The sequence below is a fragment of the Corvus kubaryi genome, unplaced genomic scaffold, assembly GCF_017639235.1.
Source record: "Corvus kubaryi isolate FWS band 111438036 unplaced genomic scaffold, C.kubaryi_AGA036_p1.0 68, whole genome shotgun sequence".
Lineage (NCBI taxonomy): Eukaryota > Metazoa > Chordata > Aves > Passeriformes > Corvidae > Corvus > Corvus kubaryi.
This window is the reverse complement of record NW_024582056.1, coordinates 15,207,141-15,230,728: the sequence shown is the minus strand read 5'-3', so window position 1 is coordinate 15,230,728 and position 23,588 is coordinate 15,207,141. Positions and strand designations below refer to the sequence as shown.

At 39.3% G+C, this 23,588-nt stretch overlaps 1 protein-coding gene across 15 annotated transcripts in view; it reads right to left on the bottom strand.

Moving 5' to 3' along the window:
* The window catches only part of FHOD3 (formin homology 2 domain containing 3), a 377,539-nt gene that overhangs the window by 149,168 nt on the left and 204,783 nt on the right, over window positions 1-23,588 (bottom strand). For all 15 annotated transcript variants that reach the window (XM_042048634.1, XM_042048643.1, XM_042048636.1 and 12 more), the window contains exon 6: window positions 2,764-2,858. In XM_042048634.1, coding sequence (XP_041904568.1) covers window positions 2,764-2,858 — 95 coding nt within the window. The remainder of the gene's footprint in view (window positions 1-2,763; window positions 2,859-23,588) is intronic.

Below are 23,588 nucleotides of genomic sequence, written 5' to 3'. Positions count from 1 at the left end.
CTGATAATCAAACAATATAAGCATCCGTTGATGCTCAGAGGGGTAAGACTGTGGCAGAATTGGCAACAGTAAGGAATACAATGACAACAATCTAGAGAGGCTTTCAGTAAATTGCTTATAAGGGCTATAAGCAATTTAGTGAAAGCACTTTTGCACTAATTCAAACTTTCATTTCCCACCTCTTCCCCCTATCCCTACACAGAAGTATTGCTGGGCGCATAAAGTGATCTTGGAGCTGGGTACCAAAATCACAGCTGTTGCAGTGCTGAGCATGCCAGCCCCCAAGGTGCTCTGCTGAACCCGTGTGCTGCAGTGCAGCAGCACATGCAGCAATCCACTGCTCAAAGTGAGCCAGCAGAGCCAGCAGCCCCTTGCAAACAGAGCAGAGCAAGTGGCAGTGAAGGGTCAAAACCACTAAAGAATTTGATAAAAACAACAAAAAAAAAAATCTGTGGAACAGATTCAACAACCTCCACTGCTAAGTATGTTAAACCCAGTCAGAGCTTTTGAGAAGGCAAGAAACCATGTGTCACAGCTGTGGCAGCTGAATAACTATATTCCTCCTGCATCCTATTAGAGGGATTTGTCCCAAGACTTAATTGGCAGTTTCACTGTTCCTTTTTTGTTCAGCAATGTTAACGTATTTTTCATCGTCTTTGCTGTGGAGAAGGCACCAGCACAGCAGGGCTGAAAATCAGACTTTAGGTGCATTGCAAATTCCAGGGCTTCATTTTTCACAGAAAGTCAAAACCACCTTTAAGTGAATAAAGCAGCTGTCCCACCACACTGACAGTAAGCCTGCCATACCCTCAGTTAACTTCTGGCACACAGACAGGGACTTAGATCTCCTCCAAGACAGTCGAAGAATAATGAAAAAGCAACTTTGATGCTACCTGAAACCAAACTATTCAAAGCACATTGCCTGCATTCCTCAGCTGCAGGCACTGAGCCAGGACATGGAGATAATCATTCAGGCTGGCGATGGGGGAGGGAGAAAGGAGCTTAAGGACCCAAGAGCTGAAGTACTCAGAGCAAGGAAATCTAGACAGAATTTAATCTGCAAGGTAGCAATACAGTCATGTTTCTCTCCCATTCCACTCCTGTTATGTGCATTAGAGAATTAAAACAGTCACGGACATGGCAGAATTTTTATTCCTTTTTTGCTTTTTAATCTGTTCCATAGAAAATGAGGATCTATATGAAGAAAATGGGTTTCTCTCTCATCTTGCACTGCTCTTCCGACCGTGGCAAATATCCCCTGTTTCAGAAGGACAAATGGCCCAGCGTAATGCCTAGACAACAGTGGAACATTTTACACTGTGGAAAAGTTTCTCCTTATCTTTTCCCAATCATGAAGCCTGCCCTTTAAGCCTGAGATTTGATAACCATAATCAACTTACTTTTACTTATCTACCAATATAGGTATGTCAACCCAAGATAAATCAGTTCTTTCAATACTGAAGCATCTGTTCCTTGACTTGAAAAATCAGCTGCAGCAGTGAAGTTTGCACATTGTAGAAAAAATTCTAGTTAAAAAAGACCCCTGGGACATCAAGTTCTTTCTCCTTGTGTTATGAGAGCTATCAGAGGAAAAGGGGAGAGCAGCAGCCTCTCTATGGCGCTACAGTACCCAACAGCAACTTTCAGTGACTCAGACACTTGAAGCATTCCTGGAAATTTCTTAGTAACTATAACTATGGATTCAACTCCACCAATTACAGCAACTTTTGGGTTGTTAACAATAACTACCATACCCTGTTCCAGCTATTGCATCATACACATCTATCTATGTACAGGTCTGTGTAGCAAGAGCAGCAGCAGCCCCTGGCAGCCCTTAATAAGCTTCCTAAAGCGTATTAAGAGAGCCAACAGGCTGGAGAAGGGTGTATTTGTGGGTTTACCTCTCCTAAGGCCCCTCAGGATGGTATGTCAGTAATATCTGTGTTCTGTTTGCTTTCCAAATTCCAGCAAAGATGGCCTTAAAGGTGGTTTGTGTACTATATAAATCACTCTTCCACTGGAGAAGACCTACCCAAGCAGCATATATTCCAGCTTTCAGCTTTTGTCTCAATAAGCAGGGACCAACAAAGAGTACCCTGCAGGCAGGTACCAGACTTTGCCTTCTAGGGCTCTCCAGGCAAGAGAAGACTTGACATTAGGAAGTATTTATTTGCTGAGAGGGTGGACAAACATAGGAAGAGGCTTACTGGAGAGGTGGGCAGTGTCCCAAACCTGTCAGTGTTTCAGAGGCATTTGGACAACGACCTTCATAAAGTGAACCTGTCGGGCATTTGGTCTGGATGATCGTTGTAGGTAACTTCCAGTTGAACTTGTGTGTTCTAGTCTAAGAAGGAAGTCACCCTGAATTGTCCTCCCCCAGTGCTCAGCAGAGCTGAGCAGTGTAGAGTGGTGAGCATTCAGTGTGGAAAGAGGGAGAAAAAACATGCCAAAAAGTGATTCCAATGAATGCCTTAGGAACTGCAAATGCAAGACCAGAAAATTTTCTCCATGGTCAAGTGCAATGGCAGCACAGACAGTAATGAGGGCATCTTTGCTTTTAACAGCAGAGTGTGTGCCAACAAAAGAGTATAAAAACAGTAGAAAAGAAGTAACAGCTCAGTGTGACCTGCTTTCCACGCAGAATATTATGGAATATTTTAGAACCTAACACACAGTCTATTTATACCCTAAAAGCATAAAACAAATAAAATGCATTAAAAGAACACCAAAACCATATAAAATGAGAATTTTTGAGAGTCTTACCTTTGAGCCAATAAGCGTGTACAGCCATTGGATGGTTTCATTATGATTTATCACTCCATTCATGCCATCGACATACAGCATTATCTGGCCCAAAGCTATTCCAAAGAAAAGAGAAAAAATACAATCAGATCTTGTGAACACTTTTTATATTTCTAAGCATAGCTGACAATTTTCCCTAAGCAGGGTTTACCAGAGATGTAGGGAGCTCAACTAATGAAAGATATATTGGGCAAGATTGGGCTGGATGAAATCTGGGGAAACTGCACAAACTTCACTGACTTAGTCTGGACAAGATGAGTGAATTTCATCCAGAGACAACCCCAAACACCTGTTCCTTGCTAGAAGATGCCACATTTTATGGTCCCAAAATCTGCAAACAGTACTCTACACACTGCTTACTGTCAAAATGGTTCCATCAGCTACAATGCTTTATATATTGCGAGCCAAGACTTTTACCATTTGTTTCAGCACCATATAATGTTTGGAATTAGTATATTTGGATTGACAGTTTCAGTGAATTCCAATGATCTGAAATTAAAGCTGGGCAATTAACACCAATAAGGACATCAACTATTCACCACTGCACAGTGCTCTCTTGCTAAGAAGTTTTAGACTTTACTGAGAAAATACAAAAAACAAAGCATTATAATAAAGAAGCATCTTTATTAATTTGTCCTAAAGTATTTAAAGCAGCATTTCAAAACATGCTAGTAAAATATTTTGTAACAGTAATTCCATAGTTTGCAATCCTGATCATATGAGACTTTCAAGAGGCAACAGCTATGAAATCTTCTCTGACTGATAAGGACAGACATTTTTTTGTAAGGATTATGAAAAGTGAATTAGTACAATTCATCTATCATCTTCAAAAGTTTCCACTGTTACATTTTCTGCTTTATAGCAGGAGATCAAAGCACAGTGGGATGAAAAAGAAATCACTGATGTAACGCCTGTTGGCATAACAACTCAATTATCTAATGCACAGCCGGGTGAGCCCCTAGCACACCACTTTATGGGGGAAAAAAGGAAAAAAACCAACCCACAGGGTGAGGAAAATTATGACATTATAAATCTTCCAAACACATTCTGAATGTCTGCTAACTTTTGCACAGTTGTGCACAGTGCAGCATTGTTTACGTTAAGGGAAGATTTTCGAAGACATGAATGCTAGGCAAACACTTAAGTACCCCTATAGCTAAGTAGCTAACAGTCATTTTTACACTGTCTCCCCCTTTTTCCTTTGGTCCAGTTGGTCAATTTAAAAACCTGAGGTACTAATTTTACATACTTATATTCTTTATCTCATCTGTCATACCAAGTTAGAAGGAAAGCCACACTCAACAAATGCCACACAATCAATGAAGACTGAGAAAAAGCAAGCAAGAGAGCTCTGGCACAGAGATAACACGTCTCTTAGGCAGGCATTACCACTGGAGTACGCCAGGCACTCTCTGCTCCTCCTCTCCAGGAAGCAATCAGTCACCACCCTCTGAAGACATGTCTCTCAGGTGAATAAAATCAGGTGGGAGGGACACAGGCCCAAGTGTTATGGTAAAATAAAAGATGTAAGTCAGCCAGTAAGAAGAGATACGAATTACACAGCCTGAATAAATGGTTGCTTTGAAGCATTTCATTGCAGGTAGAGGAAATGCTACTATCCCAGCAGTAATCAGAGAAAGTTCTTAATTCTTGTTTTTACTTCCTTTCAATGCTAAAAAGATTTGGCACTGGATCAGGGTGAGATCCAGTCATGATAAGGTCAACAAATCAATTTTTTTCCCCAGAAAATTCTTTGGTTGGGGGTTTAATTTGAATTTGAAACAAATGTGAAACAAATTTTACTCTTGGCACATGCTTTCCAAATTAATACAGAAATCAAAGACAGCAAGAAGTTTGCTTTTAAGGACATGTACACAATACAAAACGACTCCACAGCTTATACTTAAGACTAATTAGACAGGATGCCTAAGTGAGATCTGGAAGGCATTTGTTTTCAGCCTCTTAGATGTGACTTTTCATAACAGCAATATGTTAAGGCAAATTAGTAGATCTTAGAAAGAAGCCAAAAAACGTTTTAGGGACTCTTGAAAAAGCAAGACAAAACCCACTACTATTGCTGCTTGAACTAGTGGCCAATAACTTTCACAGGGCAAGGAATTACAAACGATGCCAGGAAACGACCAGGATGAAAACAGGTATGAGTGCATATCCAAGTCGCATCTCCAGTAGTTGCCTGCCACACATGAAGCTCTCAGCTGCTGCCAAGACCTTGGTGTGGACCTTCATAGTGCTCTTTCCTGTCTTCAGGGGTCAGAAAAACAAGACAAGATGGGCAGGGTTGAGGAGAATTCATTAAGAGGTAGAGTAAGATAAGGAGAATCCGTACACTTTGTACAAAGCTGATGCCTCATAAATTTTTAGGAAAAGAAGGGCACAAGTAGACCTAAAAGGAGAATGCTGGCTTTCATACCACATCAAGTGTCTGTGCTGAGGAAGAAAAGGTAATTCCCTCACCACAGCCACACCACACAGCCAAAATGGAAGATGCCACCAAAAACACCAGTGTAGGAGCAGGCTGCTGGACTGGAGGTCCTTGGGCCCTCCCAGGGCTCAGGTCTGGCTGAGCAAGACACAGCAGTTTGGCACTAAGTGGAGACTGACAGAGGATGTTTTACATTCTTTGAAGCTTTTCTACCCAGCTGCTATTTTACCTCTCAGACCATGACTGTGCTCTGCTGAAATGGCTGTGGCTGAAGTGCGAGCTCCACACACCCAGCATGCCCACACAGCCACCACCGACATGCATGGCCTCACCAAGGGAGTGCAGCCTCATTTGCAAGGCAGTTCAGAAGGCCAGTCTAGTCTAAAATAACTTAAATTCAAATTTGTATGCGCCTTTAACCAAACTTTTTTCTTCTTTACCAACAAATGAGGAAGCTATTTAATCCATTTAATCCCATCCCTCAGATAACTGGAATTCTTTTTGGAAGTGTATCAACAACCTACTTGCATTAGCAAAGTTTACTATTGTGCAACAAGGGGCTGGGAGAGGGGGGTTTAAATATGAAACAGGCCTAATTTGGAATTTCTTTGTTCCCACTACCCTTGTCAAACCCTTAATCTTATGTGCAGGTAGTGTGAGACTTTACCTATAGCTATTTTAAAGTGGAAAATTGCTGGATTTCTTAGGAAAGGCTTAGGCTAGAAAAGGACAGACCAGCCAGAAAGTTCAGAGATTTCTGTGAAATAAGAGGTTTAAGAAAGCCTCTAAAAAACTTGCCAGTATTGGCACTGATGCTCTCCTGGGGTATAAAGTTAACAGGACCAAAGAGGAAAAGGTTTAGAACAGAACATCATCACAATGAACATCATTTTAAGTTAAAGTCTGTTTTCCCACCCAGACTGGAAAAAGTTTCAAAGCTGTTCCTTGCCCACGCACGCACCTGCTTCTCTAGTCTGCTCTGCTTCCATTTTGTGACAAGACTGACTTAGAGAAAACAACATCACTGAATGAGCAGAAAAACTATTTTCTTACAACTTCCAATGAGTCAAACCCATACTCATCATGTCAAGAATTACGGCAGGGATGCGTCTTGTGATTGCATTTGTTTCCATCAGAAGAAGCAAACCTACAGGGTGAAGCAGGCCAAAGACAGACCTTGTCACTGCAGGTTTCAGCTCCCAAAGAAGCTTCTGGCCCAAGTTCATCAAGCAGTTCATACCCAGCATCTGTGGTGCACATCATGTGCTGCATGCAACTACAGGTGGGTGTGCACAACAGACAGAACAGTGATGAAACTAATGGGGAAGAACCAGCTACTAAAATGCATCTTTTCATTGCTAGCTAAAATCTTATCATCATCAATGAGAAATCAAGGGTCTGTGTGATTGCATTCATTCCATTTGAAAACTGACTGCTAGTTTGGGTATGCTATCCCGGGCACCAAAAAGGCATACTCCATCAAAGTAAGCATCCTGATCAAGAAAAACTCCGTATATAGCTAGTGAGTGATCCCAGGAAGGAGGTGATGATACCTAATATACTACTACAAAGCACTAGGTGGCAATTCTGAAGAAAACAACCATACTTCAAACTTCTTTCTTGGTCTGTCCTCATTAGAGAGAGGCAAGATCCCAGTTACCAAGTGGGACCATCTTGAACACAAAATCTCCAACTCAGCTCAGCCCCGACATGCTGGAAGTCAGCAGCTTCTACTTTTGCTTGTAGCACATTCCCACCATGCTTTCATGCACACCCTCAGAGCAGAGCTTATTGTCTCCATAATATCCAAGGATATTGAATTTCCCTGATGAGAAATCATTATTAAATACAACGTCTGTACCATCCAGCTACTTGAAAATTGGCAAAATCACAGCAGAGCTCCTTCTTCTAAGAGGTAACATCAGATTAAACAGATGAGCTGGACTCTCCACTGCTTCTGAAAATGATCTTACAAAGCAACACTGTGACAAACCTTGTGACTCACACTCACTTCGCAGGGCTAGAACCAGCTAAAATTTGTACATTTGGGTGTTGGTTTTGTTTTTTTCCTCTATTTGTATGGGTTGGTTTTAGCTGCAGTGTAAAATCTGCTATTTATACAGGTATTCCCATTTCTTTACTCCTGTTGAAGATATATGTAATGTCATCTAGAAGATGAAAACAATCTTGTTCCTGGCCACAAATGCATAAATATTTTGTTTCTTATCCAAGATTTTTTTAAACCCCAAATCTTTTCTTAATCTTGCCTTTTCACCCTGTGTTCATTTGTTCTATTATAACACACATCATGGTTGAAACATGATAATGAATTGATTTTCAGAACTCTCACTTTAACCATGGGCTGAACTTGTATTAAACAAGAACTGAACTATCTCACAGAAAAACACATTGCAGAAATAATGCTATGATCCAAAGCAACAAAACCATTTCTGTACAGACGTCAATGCTGATACACTTCAGAAGTTCTTAAGGGGGCCAACACTACTTTAAAGTCTAATTTTTAGTCTTACGCATTTTGGAAACTTCTGGTCTCATTTTAGATCTAAAGTATTATTCAAAGTTCAAATCTCTTGCAGAGACAGCGGGTTTCCAGATCAAACCTAATCTTCATTTTTCCCTACATTTACTTTAACAGAAAATACATAAAGACACCACAAGTCCCACACCACAGAAACATTCTATAGAGGAATTTTCTCCTCTCCGTGTTTCCTCTGCCACCCTTTTCCTCTGGTGTTTTTGACTTTAAAACAGGACACAGCAAAGCCAAAGGGGATACAGCACCCTTAATCAGCTGACACATTTCATCAAAAGCTGGTCCTTTATACACACCATGATACACCTGTGGTGGTGCACAAGCCCCACCAAAGCAGCTCCTCTTCCAGTATTTCCTTTGTGCTATTTTAAAAAATTTACTTGGGTGCAAAGAAAGGATGGACTCTCACTTGACTCTGTCAGTAGCTAAACTACTGAAAGCCTGTTCATATGAACTGAAACCTGGCTTACATATATGCATAGTAAAAGATTTGCATGGTTAGTCATAATCGTTTTAATCACTATTGTACGTCGCAGCAGCACTCACGCTTTAAATGCACTATGTTCTAGCATGTTTTACAAGATTCATAACACAGCAATGTAAAATCAACAGGGTACAGCTTATATATCAATAGGTAAAAACATTTCCTCATGAAGGAGAAATATGTAATTAAAATACCTTATTAGTAAGCGAGCAAATATAGCTGCGGATTGCCTGCTATTTTGCAAGCTGACTAAAAGCATGGAAGAATGAAAAAAAAAAGGAAAGAAAGAAACAGGACAAAAGAAAGAATTAAGGACAGAAGAAGATGGGAGAAGGGAAAAAAAGACAAAAGAAAAGAAGAAAATGAAAGGTTAACTAGATGGTTTTAAAAGATGCTGACTCATGAAGCAAAATGCATTTGGAAAAAGAGCTGTGTTGTAGCCTGTAATTAACATGACATATTTGCATATATAGAGCTGAATTAAGGCAGCTGCTTCTTAATGGAGTCAGTACTGGCTGTAACACTGAATAATGTTCTTCCAGTATATATATGGAGTTACGTATTTTTCTTAAGAATTGAGATTTTTGGAGTTTTAAAGGATTTTTGGAGGAGACTTGGCCCTCAGAACTTCAATTCTGAGGGAGCAGGACATGATGACAAGATTGCCAGATTTTCTTGTGAAGGTGAGCTATGCTGCAAAAGCATCACAACAGAGCAGGACATTGCCCATGGAAATACTGAAGACTTATCTCCAATGGCCTTACCTCAGCTCCCAGCTATGAATTCTCGCACTGAGTACTGATGCTGCAGCCAGTGAGAAGTGGTTTGGTTTTAGGGCAGAAATCAGGATCTGTTTCAGGATTAGGTGTCTCTTATCTTTAAATGTATTTTAAAATTTTTATACCGGGTTTATCATTCTAGAGGCTGTCTACTCCAAGCCCTTGCTCAAACTAGGGGAATCCAGAGCAGGTTGCTCATGACTCTGTCCATTTGGGTGTTGAATATAGCTCCAGGTAGCTGCTCAATCTCTTTGGGCAACTTGTGCCAGTGCTCAGACACACTCACAGGATTTTTTTATTCATTTTTTAAGTTTAAATCAAATTTCCTGTATTTCAGCTAGTGCCCATGGCAGGCCTCTTGTCCTTTTATTGTGCACCCCTGAAGTATGGCTCTGTTTTTACTCTCCCAATCATATATTTAGTCCCTTTCATAATATTTAAATTTAATTCAACTGAATTTAAAGTGAAGATTAACACACAGTCAAGAAACAAAAACTACACGTTAAGCTAAAAGTCCCCCCAAAAAAAGAAAAGTAACTTCAATTTAGGATTAAACTCGAGGGATTTAGTGAGTCTCCCAAGTTAAGAAGTGATTCCTTAGCCCTTCTATTTGGGAGCTGATTGAGTAATTTAGTCTGGCAATGTGCTAGATGTGATGGATTTCAAGGCCTTTCCCTCTCCATTAATCATCATGAACATAAGCCTTCTGTCTGTGTAAACAATACTAATCCTGACTTTGAAGGTACAAAGAGGGAAACACAAACCAACCTTTGCAGAATGGAAAAGATAATTTCTGCAGCTCCCTTTCTTGAGCTCCTCAGACACCTATTTATCCTGCACAAAGAAAGGTCCTGCAGGTGCAAGCTTTTATCAATCATTATCAATTACATACAGCATATGAGTTTGGAATTCCAGCATCTGCTTTACATGCTGAAATGCTAAGATTTGAGAATGAACTCAGCTTTTGGACTGGGAAACACCGTAGAGTCAGTAGTGGGTTCGAAAGGAAATGCAACCAGGACTCAGTCTCAGAAAAAAACCCAGCTTATTCTGATTGTTGGACTCCTGTGTGTCTTTGCACCTGGGGCAAAGAAAGTATGAGGGAATACATGAAATTTTTTTTCTATTATACATTGCTGACTGCAAGCAGGCTCTTTTGCCAGTGACTATGGAAAAAAGCACACTGTCTTGGGCTTCCTGCCCTCTCTGGCAAGTAAAAAGTGTGGCACAGCTGGGCTGTTTAACAAATGGACTAAAGCTAAAGCAGAAAAAGGACATACGGTAGGGTAAAAGTGTTCACATACCGAACATTTTTAGTCATCAACAGTGCTTCTTCTTAGTACAACTGTAAACCTTCCAAAATGAAACTTGTGGTTTTGAAGTGAGCAAGTGTTATATTCTCACTGACAGCTTTTTCCCCCTGTTTCTCTTGGGGGGAAAGCAACATTTCCTAATATTTAAGTTTTTCCTAAAAATAAAGAAGATTCTCAGGGAAGCAAAAAGAGGAAAACCAACAATTCCAAGCATTATTGTATTCCTCTTATAGGAATATACTATTGTATTGTATTATTTGTATTAGAGGCATAGAAGAAAAAAATATAAACAACTGTGCCAGTTGAAATTTCAAACATTGCACAGCTCCATCAGCACATTCTCTGTAAAGCATTACATTGATCAATGATTTCTTGCTGTCATGTAGCAACAAGTTGCTGCTATCATGAGAGCTAGTATTTCCCTAGATAGCAGTTCCTTATTTGCTAAGCTCAATTTCATTCTTCAAGGTCCAACCCTGGGCAGGTAAACATGGGCTCAGCCTGGGATAACAGTGTTGCAATTAGTATGGTAGCTAAATACAATTAAACCAGTGTTCGGCAGAGAGGCTTACAGAGAGTTGCAATGATTTCCAGGGGCATGGAAATTTACTTCTGCTGCTCCCATGCCAACAGCCAGTCTCCAAAATTCATGTATTGTGGCATTCACTCAATAAGCCTGGACCTCTAAGAAATGATACACACTATAGTCCTGAAGACCAGAAAAGCAGTGAAAGAAAGGTGAATGAAAACCACTGAAAATGGTAATCCTACCACTGCTTTTTTACATCACTTCTCACAGAGGGTTTTGCAGGAAACAAAGCATGCTGCCAAAAGTGACCCTCAGGAAGCCATCTGATACTGAGTTCAAACAGTGTTTATTCTAGCCATTAGCATAGGGCATGTTTGGGGAATACCAGGGAAGAGATGCACTGAAAACAAAAATAAAATTTAACTTCTCCAGCTATTCTACTTCAATATAAAGCTGTTTTCTTAATTCTCACATAGTTCCTTCACCTGGTGATGTATTCCAAACACTGTTCCCTCTTCTTCCAACGTGAGGTACCATGTGTGAAAAGCACAGTAAAAGAAAGATTATTTTAAGAAGCACTACAAAACACTTTAAGTATATATCACTTTTTAAATTTCTTGTTGCATAAGTGACAATAGCTACATGATTTTAGACAAGTCCAAAAGTTCCTCTAAAGGGATGCATTGGCTTTTATCATCTCAGCAGACAGGAATGCAACAAGTAAATGCACAGCACAGATGTATTTAGATCATTCCATACTTGAGTAGTGTTTGAAATATAAGTGTCAAAAAAGGGTAAAGAAGCTCTGCTTTTTAAAATTATGCTTTTTAATATAAATTTGAGATTTTTTCAATGCTTTTATTATCTTGAAACCAACTGATTTAAAGAGCACTGTAGAGCAGCACAGAAAGTCATATTTTTCTTAACTGTATTCCAAACCATCCAAAATCCTTGAATAAAAGATTCCTCCCGTGCCCAAGAAGGACTGACTCAAGGGCAGAAATCAGTAGGATAAATAAGAACTCCCTATGCTTTAAATCCAGCAACTAAATTAAAATAGTTCCTAAGCAAAGTGGGAGAGGAAAATGTCTGTTCAAAGCAAAGACAGGCCTGGAAGTAAGGCTTTCTCACAGTGTCCCAGCCTCCTCACCATAGTGTGTTGGCTAAAAATGAATCAAACCAAATGGCCTGAAAATAAATGCTGTTTGAATCAAGATCTCTGTCTTTTATCTACTGAGGGATGGATCCCAACACTCAATGATTTTACGAAAAAGAATGCATCTGTCACTTTTTATTCATTTACCTGTCTTAAAACCAACAGCGAGTGTATCTTTCTAATTTCCTTCACTGTAATTACACCATGACAGATGCTGAAACTAAATTCCTGATATACTTTTCAGATATTTATTGCTCTTCAGCATGCTCAGCCTGTCTCTAATGTTTCAGATAGACTCCACCCTGCAGTAATGTGCATGCCATTAAAGAATTCACTTTCATCTCTTGAATTTATGTTTGTTAGGGCAAATTAATGAAACGCTCTATTCTTTAAGTACTGGCTAAACAAAGTCAAAGTCAGCACTAGAAAGCAAACCAGTACAACACTTCATTAAATGTGCTTTTTATTTCTTTTTGTTTCAAGTATGTCTGCTGCTATGTGAAATTTAGGGTTATACAGTCTCCTTTCAAATCTCACAGTAAAGAATGTGCTCAAGGCACAAGTTCATATCTCCCATTTGAAGTGGACTTTCCATGAGAAAGGTGCAGGCGAGAGACATAATTACAAATCCCTTTAAGTACAGAGCTCACACGCTTCCAAAATATTGACTGAAAATGCTGTTTTGTGTCTCTGCTCATTCATCTCAGATAATGAGCCAAGATTCCTTCCAAATTAACTGTAATTCTCTTCTAATCCCTCTATTCTTTTTTTTCCCCCCTTCAGTATGGTGATAGTGGAACTCCTTTGAATTCTGAATCCCACCTTATTACAGCAATTCTTAAACAGAAACATAATGAAATCATCAGTAGCATGCTCAGACTTTTCTGCTCTCTGACGCAATAGGTGGACAGCCAAGCAGAATGCACACCAGTACTATTTTTTCCCCTTCTCAAAATTTGCAGTTGACATTTAAACAAATTGTTTGAATACTCACTTCTGATTGACAGAAAGACAGAAAAGAGGATCTCCACTTTTTTTCCTTACCATATACAACTTTATTTCCTTACCATATACAAACGTGAATAAAATAGATTCAAGAACAAAAGGAAAATATTCAGGGCAAAAGCTTCATTTGACCTAAGAATGTAAGGTCTGTCATTGGTAACCAGTTATCATCTATGTGGTGGCAGGGAGAGACAATCATGTAATGGCTGAATATGAAGATGAAAGTGGTGGATTTATTCAGGTTTGAACATCTACATTTCTTATTTATCAGTAACCATGTAAATGAGAAATGCAGTTGAACAATCACTTTTATTTACAAAGAATATTTTTGGGTGATTTAATTCCTTTTGCTGATTATTCTACGATTCAGTGACCACAGCATTATTGGTAATCCTCATATGAACCAAGCATGTTTCTATGACTGTACTATTGGTCAGCACCCCCTTAGCAGGAGTTACATAGGACTGTATGGTTATAGGATCCCAGGATAACACTTAACATTTAAGAAGATGGTGCAGAGACAATTTGGAGACAGGAGTTTTACAGCTCCTTGTGTTAGTTTGGAGCAAGGTTGCTGAGCTCTGCTCTATGAGCAATAACATCAGGCTCCACATGGAAGCAGCTAAATTACTTCCAGACCCAAACCAGTCCTGGAAGTATCACGGACACTTCTGCACAGCACTTCTCCAGTAAGTGATGTGGACTGAACCCAAATCATCTGTGCACAACTGGTGTAGAAGGCTATGCATCTATGGAATAATTAGTCCACAAACAAGACAAATCCGTCATGGGCAATTAGCACTTTCTGGGTACTTAGAAAGAAGTTAAAAGAACATTAGGTACACAAAATTTACGCACTTGAAATGCCAAGAAATGCCAGAATTAAGATTCCAGTAGAAAACTTTGTTCAGCCTACTCTGTGCACAAATTTAACTATGTCAAAATCAATTGCAAGAAACGTTATTCCTGGACTTTAGAGTAATTCCTCATTCAAAGCAAGTGCTGGAAAGTACTGTCTAGAAAGCACTCTCTCAGGGTGTGGTCCTAGGAATTTTTTAGTGCAAACCTCCTGTGAAGACAGAATATTTCATTTCCTGCAGGATGATGTTCATCAATACAGTGAGTGCTTCATGGGTCTGAATGCTTTTTCTGCATAGCACCTTGATGGGGTGAAGAAACTATTCTGTTCTGCAGGGTAGTTGGGGCTTCCACTAGCTCTGGATGTCACACCTGAGACACTTGACAATCTTGATAATCTGATTTGTATTTGAGAATACCTTTTGATATAATAGTACTTCGAGTTTAGGTTCAGCTCTGTGCAGTACGGTCTCAGATTGGCCCCCAGAAAACAACAAACACACCTTGACAGGGAACATAATGATACTTTCTGACAAGCTGAACCGAAATTACTTCCCTAGCAAGTACAATACATGCTAATACTATGGCAGAGGTTCAGTTAAAACCTCTCTCCCCCTGTGTCAGGAACCTTAAAATGTGTAGCACCACCGTCCCTTTTCTCTTCTTGAACTTTGAGGACTAGCAGCCTTATTTCCAAAGTCTGGAAAACTTGGCTTTATAAACATTCTAATCCTTTAAGAGTTGGACTCAATGATCCTTGTGGGTCCCTTCCAACTCAGAATATTCTGTGTGATGTGTGATAAGCTTTTTTATTAGATTGCTTTGTTTTGGTTTTGAGCTGGTATCCTTGTTTCATCAAAAAAAAAAAAAAAGGTGTGTGTAAAAGAATCCCTCATTATGCTCATGATGCATAAGTGGAATGAAAATCATCACACAGGGTTTTGCCATTTAATTTAATAGAATAAATACTTCTCCCATTAACTGTTTACACACCCTAAAGCAACAAACAAATCTTTAAGTTATCTTTGGTTTATGATAGAAGTCACATTGGCAGAAGTTGCTTCACCAGACATGATTTAAAAAGTTCAGGACATCATTGCAACAATACTTGAAGCTTGAAGAAGCAAGAGTTATTTCAGATGGGCAGTAACTCAGGTGACATACCTAGAGGTACTTTGCAGATCAGCTTTGCTATCCTTGAGCTTCCACAAAACACCACCCACCATCCATCATGCATAGCTTTGTCATCCTCCAATCTATTATCTGGATTTGGGATACCTTCTCTCTTTATCCATGTGTCTCAATAGCAACACTGATAAAATGTCACAAAATGCCAAAAATTTCTCATTGCCCTATTGAACTCTAAGGGAATGATGAACATCCTGCTGCTCTACACAACAAATTCTGGCAAGTGCAGATTATGAGACAGAAGAGACAACAGGCGTCTGATCTGCTATAGGGCACTGTTCCTCCAGGCTGCTGCTCCTATGGCCTCCCACCTGTCCTGGATGGGCATCTTTAGCTCCAAGCATCTATTCAAAAGATATCTCACCTTGTTTTGGGGCTGGTATCCTTATGTCTGGGAGAATGCTGCTAACAATTTGATCATTGTTACCATCCAGAACAACCTCTGTTTATAAAACAAAAGGTTGTTAAACAAAATTGGGTAAATTACCTTGCTTGTGAAATGAAATGGGTGTATGCTGGCTTCCTGCTCTTCATAAAATGATCCCTACTATCTCTAGAATTGTTACTTTCATTTCATAGTTGCAACTAGGAATTAATTTTTATTAATCTCATCCCTTCTGACTGCACAAGGCCAAAGGGTAATCTTTCACTTTTCATATAGTACAAATAATGGAAAAGTTAAAAAATAAATAAAACATCTGAGTTGCTTTATTGGTGTAGAAAATAAAGTACTAAACTAAATAAACTAATAAATAATAATAAATGAAAGAATAAATAAACTAAAACATAGTCATTTTGATTCACTGCTCGATCTACAGAAATTTATGTTAGCACAAAGTGTAAAAGCAACAGAAAAGCTTGAAAGCCAGTAATTCACATTTTGTAGTCAAATAGAAGAAACAGAAATGTAAACCATAGCTATCTGCTCAATGAGGACAGCTGCTTCCTACTGTATAGGAAAATCTCAGAGCTTTACAAAATCAACACTGCAGTATTATAGCTGATATAAACCTGTAAAAAAATTTTCACAACCACTACATAATTAATGGCACTAAACTGTTTCACATCTTCACAATAAAGGGTTCAGGCTCCAAAATACTGTTCTGTGTGAACCTCTGAGAGCTCCATTTTTGCATATCAACTTGGGAAAATGCTTCTAACTTGGTTACATAAATAGGTTGCCTATAATGCATCCAATCCAAGTGACCTTACAAAAAGAAATAAAATACGAAGTGGTGAGAGAAAGAATCAGCATTTCTGGTACAAGAACTAAAAAAATAAAGTCTATTCTACCCTGGCTTCCTTAATCTCATTTCAAGTTTAACATACAGAAAGGCTCAGAGCCAGAATGCTTATCCAAATGACATAAATCTCTAGACAAACTCTGCAGACTATAGGGTCCTGTCCCCATAAAACCTTGCAATTCTTCCTAATGGTGCTTTTCAGCAGGAAATACTAGTAGAGAGCCATCTTTTCCCGCCAAATCTTCAATCAATCTTTTCCTACCACATCTTTTCTAAGAAGAATGAATTTCTTCCTTGCAATATGTTTATTAAATGAAATGGAAATGGAAAGAAGCCCCCAAACCCAAAGTGAACCCCACAGAAACTGGGTACCCCACACTGCTGCTGAGGCTGTCTCTGAGAAAGACCCAATTAATTCCCTTATTCCCTTCCTGAATTCTGAGTGGGGTCAAAGGGAGGCAACACCATTTACCACCACACAACCTATTTCAGGCAGCTGGTCCAGCTTACAATGTAAACATGGTACCACCTTGGAAAGGTCAATCACAGGAATGGTAGCATTAGCAAAGCAATTAATTTGGGGGTTGACCACATGCATACTTCCCTCTCACTTTACTCTCCTCCCTTCCTTCCCTCACTTTCTAGAAGGAAACATAAGGAGGAATTTTCACTCATCTGAACAGAAATTTTCAAAAGGTGAGAGATGGGATTTTCTTGAACATTGAGAATGCCTTCTTTTCTTGGGATGATTTACAACACAATATTTTATTTAACTGTTGCCAAAAGAAACACTGTTTAGTTTTCTCATTAGTCATAGGGCTTTAAGAACACACTTGAAGGAAATGATCCAGCTAACAAAATAAGTAAAACCTTTCTCTGCACTTCACATGCTCCATGAAAAGTGGCCACTTTGTGGAATCAGCACTGGTAGAGCTAACTGTTCAAGCTGAGGTGTGTCTACTATCTCCTTAACAATCCTCATTCATAAATGCACGTAGAAAACCTGTAGATCCTCTTCAAGATCCTCTACATCCATCTTTCTGTCTGTCTATCGCTTTTCACTAACAAGTGAAATCCAAGGAAAAGGAAAAAAATATTCTAAACTCATGAGATTCAACGGTCTCCTTTCATTTCTCTGAGGGTTTAATTACATGACATTTCATAAAGCTGGAGAGTAAAATGTAAACCAGAGACAGAGTGAGGCACCAGAGTCCCAGGTGGATTTCCAAGGTCATACTGAGCTTGCCTGCCCTCAGAGCCCTCGAGAGCTATAAAGCTGAAATCAGATACTGCTCCATTTACCTCCTGTCTTCTTTCACCACCTTTTTTTCTTAAATCTAGACTGCCAACTTTAACAAGCCTTCTATACGCATCACACACCATACACATTCCTCATCTAATTGACATGAAGAGTATGGAGCTTACAGAAGGAAGAACTCAACACTAGCTATGTATTATATTCTCTGTGTGTTGAGCTGCCATGGTGCTCTCCTGCTGTAGCTTTTGTACTGTGTGCTTCCTTGCACAACCAGTCACAAGCACTCCAGATCAAGCAAGATCAGTCAGGACCCATGTAAAGAATTGTGCCTTCCAAACAGGGTAACATTTTCCTTTTAGTTTCCCAAACTCACCTACATTAGCACCTACAGTTATGATTAAGCAAATAAATTTCAGAGATCTGGAAGGTTAGGAAGTATTCAAATGCAGATTAAATGCATTACTGCAGTGTAAACTACTTCTTCCAGGTCACTTCTGCAGTCCAGCAATGCTTTTTTTTTTTGTTCCTGCATTGTTCAGTAACACATTTGGCTATTTTTGTGCACATATCCTTGCTTTTAAATATACAGCATGTTTACAGATGCATATCCACAGATAAAAATATTTAACTGTATATATCTGAATTTACACATCCCTCTCTCAAAGTTTTTACATTACCATAAAAAATTGGCCACTTCATGATAAATGCTTTCATATGTGTATAATCAGTTTTAAAAAGGATTGCTGTTTATTTGTACAAAATCTTTCAAATAATGTTTAAAAAGCCAAGACCTTTGCAGTGGTTTCAGAATTCTATTTTTACAACAAAATGCATGCTACAAACAACAGATGACATTGCCTTCTTTAAGGTCCAAGATAATGATATACATGGAAAGGAGATGTTTCACACCAGTTTTACCACCAGTTCCTACTAGAATATCATTTCAGTGCCTGCAGAGGGAGAACCCAAAAAACTTAAGAAAATTCCTAAATCTAGCCTCTCCTCACTGAAGTAGAAATACTTTCGTCTTTTTTCTTCCCACTTCAAAGAAGTTTATCAAAGTTCAATTTGAGATCACTCACTCCTTACAACTATTTCACAGCATGTAGTGAAAGAACAGTGCCTCTACTGCTTTCATTTTCAGAGTTTCCATGCAAGGTATCTTTATAGCCTGAATTTTGAACAGCAAAAAGTCAATCCAATCAAAGTCATAACTAACGTGACTCTTAGAAAGTAAACAAAAGAGAGTGAACTGCCACAAGAAGTTTCTAAAACCGAATGAAGGTATATGAAAACATGTGAGCAACACCTGTAATTTCTCACTTTAAAGAGGCTTAAATGAGACAGCATGAGATATCAAGTAATGGTTGCTTGTTGCAGTCTGCATGACTTATCAGCACTCAGTGCTGGAAAGCAGGATTTTGTGTTATGGGACCTGTCTCATTCAAAGTAGGAAGCCTGTCAGAACAGAGGGTAACATGAACACAGCACTAATAACACAAATTTAATTTCATGATGATTTATTCTGGGACTTTTTTTTAAGTACAATAGAAGGGTCTGAGGTAGAGAGTCAGCTGTCATTTTTACAAGTCACTTTTTGCTTAAGGGGGATCCAAGACTGCTAGATAAGAGCTTTATTTTGAGACCAAAAATTTAGTAATTCTGACACAGAGAACACCAATCATACATATAAACCTGGAGAAGTAGTCCACAACTCTACAGTCAGTACAGTGCTAGCTGCACTATCCTATGAAAGAAAACCACACTGAAAAAAGGTAGGAACCAATGGACTTGCCACTGTATTAGGAATACCCACAGGACAACACCACCTCTGATTCTTAGGAGGCAAACTTGAAACAGTTCAAACCTGAAGGGGCAAAATGGGTTAGCCATGGTAATAAGGATGGCAGGAAGGGCATTTTGCCTTCTTTCCCAGTCAACATCTGTAATGCACTAGAGAACTTCAATCACTTTGGATTTTGCATCTCAAAAACTTGAATAGAACTGGATTCAAAGAATGGGTGTCAATTTTCCTTTGCCTTGAGCAACGAGATTCTATTTGATACATTGCTCCTGAAAAGAGTTCGATGTCAAATAAAATGGAACCTAGCTGCAATCTGTATCTCACAACACACACTAATAACTTAATCTGATAAAGAAAAGCAAAACTGTAACAATCTTAATCCTGCTTCACATATGAGTACTTAGAAAAAGGTATATGAATTCCTGTGTGTATCTACCACCCCCTTCTCTCTGATGCACTCTAATACAAATATTACGCCTATTATGCATTGTGCCATTATTTTGAAAACATTTACAAGTTCATTGGCTTGCTTTAGATGAATTCAACACTTTCTTCCCAGCAGTCATCTCTCGAAGTATCAGCTGGCTTTAGGTACCTAAAGTGATTCTCTGGCTACTCTCCTGAAACATATGAATAAAAACTGGGCTTTTCTCTTCACGGTTTTCTTTGGCAGTCTGTCTCTGTCAGTTGCCCAGTGGCCCTAGGGAACTTACCTTCTTCATTTAGCTGTGTTAGGTGTACAGTGTTGAAAAGCATAACTACTTCATCTTTATTCCTTTTTCCAAAGAAGAGAAGAAAAATATTAACTAAGACATTCTTCCCTTTCTCTACCCAGTCTCTAATGTGGCACCTTCTGAGAAATAACTCCAGAAACACAGTGACAGCCCACATGCCCATAATTCGAGCACCTCCCTAAGGCAGCAGACTAGTAGAGGAGTCAACCAGCCACAGTGCTGCTTCCCTGTGCTGAAAAACACAGGTTGGGTCAGACTGTGGCAACAAAATGAAGAGACAAGGTCAAAAGGGTGGTAGTTATTACTGGAGATGTGTTCAAGCTGCGGCAACCAACCGCTGCTCTGCTCCATCTCTTTTGGAGCAGCTGCAAAGAGAGTTCTCCAGATCACTTCCCAGCAGTCCTTCCCATTTCCACCACTGCAGTCTCCTCCTCATCCAGCAGCAGAAAGGGCCCTGGTCCTCAAGCAGCATAAACCAACCCCAATCACAATGAAGAGAAGTCTGAAGTGTTAGAAATACTGAATGGTTTGGCTTCAAAAGGAATTTAAAGATCATCTTCCACTACCACCGGCATGGGCAGGGATACCTTCCACAAGGTTACTCAAAGCCCCATCCAACCTGCCCATCAACAGTTCCAGGGATGGGGCATCCACAATTTCTCTGGGAAACCTGTTCCAGTGCCTCAGCACCCTCAGTAAAGAATATCTTCCTACTATCTAATCTAAATTGACACTCTTTCAGTTTGAAGCCATTTCCCCCTTGTCCTATCACTACATGTTCCCATAAAAAATCCCTCTCCAGCTCTCCTGTAGGCCCTGTCTAGATACTGGAAGGTGCTCTAAGGTCTCCTCAAAGCCTTCCCTTCTCCAGACTGAACAATCCCAGCTCTCTCAGCCTGTTTGCATAGGAGGGGTGTTCCAGCCCTGACTATCTTCATGGCCCTACTTTAAACTCACTTCATCAGGTCAACATCTTTCTGGCGTTTGGGGCCCCAGAGCTGGATGCAGCACTCCAGGCGAGGTCTCATGAGCAGAAAGGCAGAATCATCTCTATTGACCTTTTGGCCACACTCCTTTTGATGAAGACCAGGACATGGTTGGCTTTCTGGGCTGTGAGTGCACATTGCCAGGTCATGTTGAGTGTGTTCTCTGTGCATGTTTGAGAGAATACTGTGAATATAAAATTTTGCCTACAAACTTAAAAAAAAAAATATATAGAAAAAGGAAATATAATAGCACAAGATTTTACAGATGGTCAGATTGAAACAGCTGGAGTCAAAAGTGCCTTACTTGAAATCAACCCCCTGGGCCAGTAACAGCAGGAAGAAACCAAAGTCGTCTAGGTCATGTCACTGGAGCAAGAATTCCACTTGGCACTCTGAAATAGCCAGTGCCGTCACTGGAAGATGATTTCCCTCTCCCACTCAATGGAGCCACTTAACTTTGTACTGCTGCAGCTGTTTATGCATGCCCATGAATAAATGGATCAAGAACTGAAAGAATTTCAGACCCAACAAATTAATAAGAAAACAGTGAATTTAACACATTCTAGACCAGTGGAGTGGACGGTGTGGAATATGGGAACAGACAGCAATAGCACAGAAGGACAGGGAGGGAATGACATTTTGTTCTGCTCTTTTGGAATAGCAAACTAATGTTTTCCCTATGCTCTTCCAGCTGGAGTAGAGGCAGCTGAGGCTGTCTTTTCACTGACAGACATATATAATAGCCTGCACAATTGCAAAGACATGCCAAATGAAATCTTAGTGCCTGTTACTGTGGGAATATTGCTTTGTAAAAGCAAAGCTGTCTCTATGATTTTGATTTGCTGGATCTTATCTGCTGGCAGTAATGGTGATGTAAAGAACGTGTGAATCATCAAGAAGAGGAAATTAAAAACTTAAATTTTCTTTTCTTTGACTAAAAGCTCTCTGAATTTCATTTGACTGGAAGAATAAGACAAAAAAAAGAATTTCCAAAAATACAGCATGCAATGTTCTTCATTAGCAGCAAGAAGAATATAGATTTAAAATTCTTTAAAGTTATTAGCGCATATAAAAAAGGCCTCAAACACAATGTGGTTCTCATCGTGAACACAAGTGTTGGGGGAAAAACCAGAAATACCAAACCAAAATAATCGATCACTCTATTTAGAGAAATCACAGTCCTATGTACTGTATATAAAATATATAATAAGACATCTACTGGCATTTCATTATGTATAGTCATGTGTTTGTGTTCTCACAGGATAACCAAGAAATCCGCTGTTTTAATCTAAAGACTTTTTTTTAAAACTTATAAATAAACATGAAAGAACACAATTGAGAAATGAGCTCTTCAGCTAAAGCAGCACTGCATTATCCTGATTATTTTTAACAAACTTCAGAGCATTTACATAAAAAAAGCTCTTGTGTTTCATGGTTTCTTTTGAAAAGAAAAGTGGCCAGTAAACGTCAATGCAACATGGAGGAAAAATAAAGATTACTTTTTCAATATGAACATATTTATCAAGACTGCTGTGTTTTTGTTTGCTTGAACATTACAAGAGACAAGCAAATAAATATGGAAGACTTGGAAGACTCTTATTTTTAATTATTTAAAATTCTGGACCAAAGTTGTGTTTTACACACATGTTAAAAGTTAACTCCTATTCACGTCAGTACAATAAACAAAAGCACAATCAAGCCCATCAGATCCTAATCTAGTTTGAAATAAAACTTTGTAAATTACTGCTGGTAAGAACCATCCTGGTTTACAACATCTAAAGGCAGAACTGTGGGACTTGGTCGTGATGCACACACCTCATGCCTTATGCAGAACCAGCTCTTTTAAAGGTAATTTGCAATCAGAAGAAACAGTTTTTCTTGCACCATCACCTTACAAGGAGCAGCAACCTGTTAATGTTATAACTCCACAGCAACCTGCTTTAACTACAAGCTCAGGTTTGGAGTGATGTCATTAGCAGACAATCTCCTTCATGCTTCTTGGTCTTTTGACTACAGAGTAAAACTTAGAAATATTATACCTCTTCCATGCAGAAATCGTTCTGAAAATGCAGACAATCCAGCACATTTTATTTCTAATAATTCAAGGTTATGTAGGCTTATCTTACAACTTAAAGCATTGGTGTCCACCATGCTCTCCCTCACTTATGCAGGCAAAAACTGCTACTGAAAACACATGCTGAGAAAACCAGCAACCTAGATATAAATAAGTATCCCAGGAGCTTACTTTCACCCTAATTCATAGGTATGTTTAATTCAAAAGCCAACATCATCACTGCCATGCCCCTCCATAGGCTTCAGGAGAAATAAAATTTTAAGGCACTGTGTCAGAACCCATGTAGTGGTTACAGTGCTGAAGCTGTGCTCAAGTATGGATCATTCCCCCTGGATTCACTATGATTTGGTGCATGGCTCTTCACAGTCCCATGTACA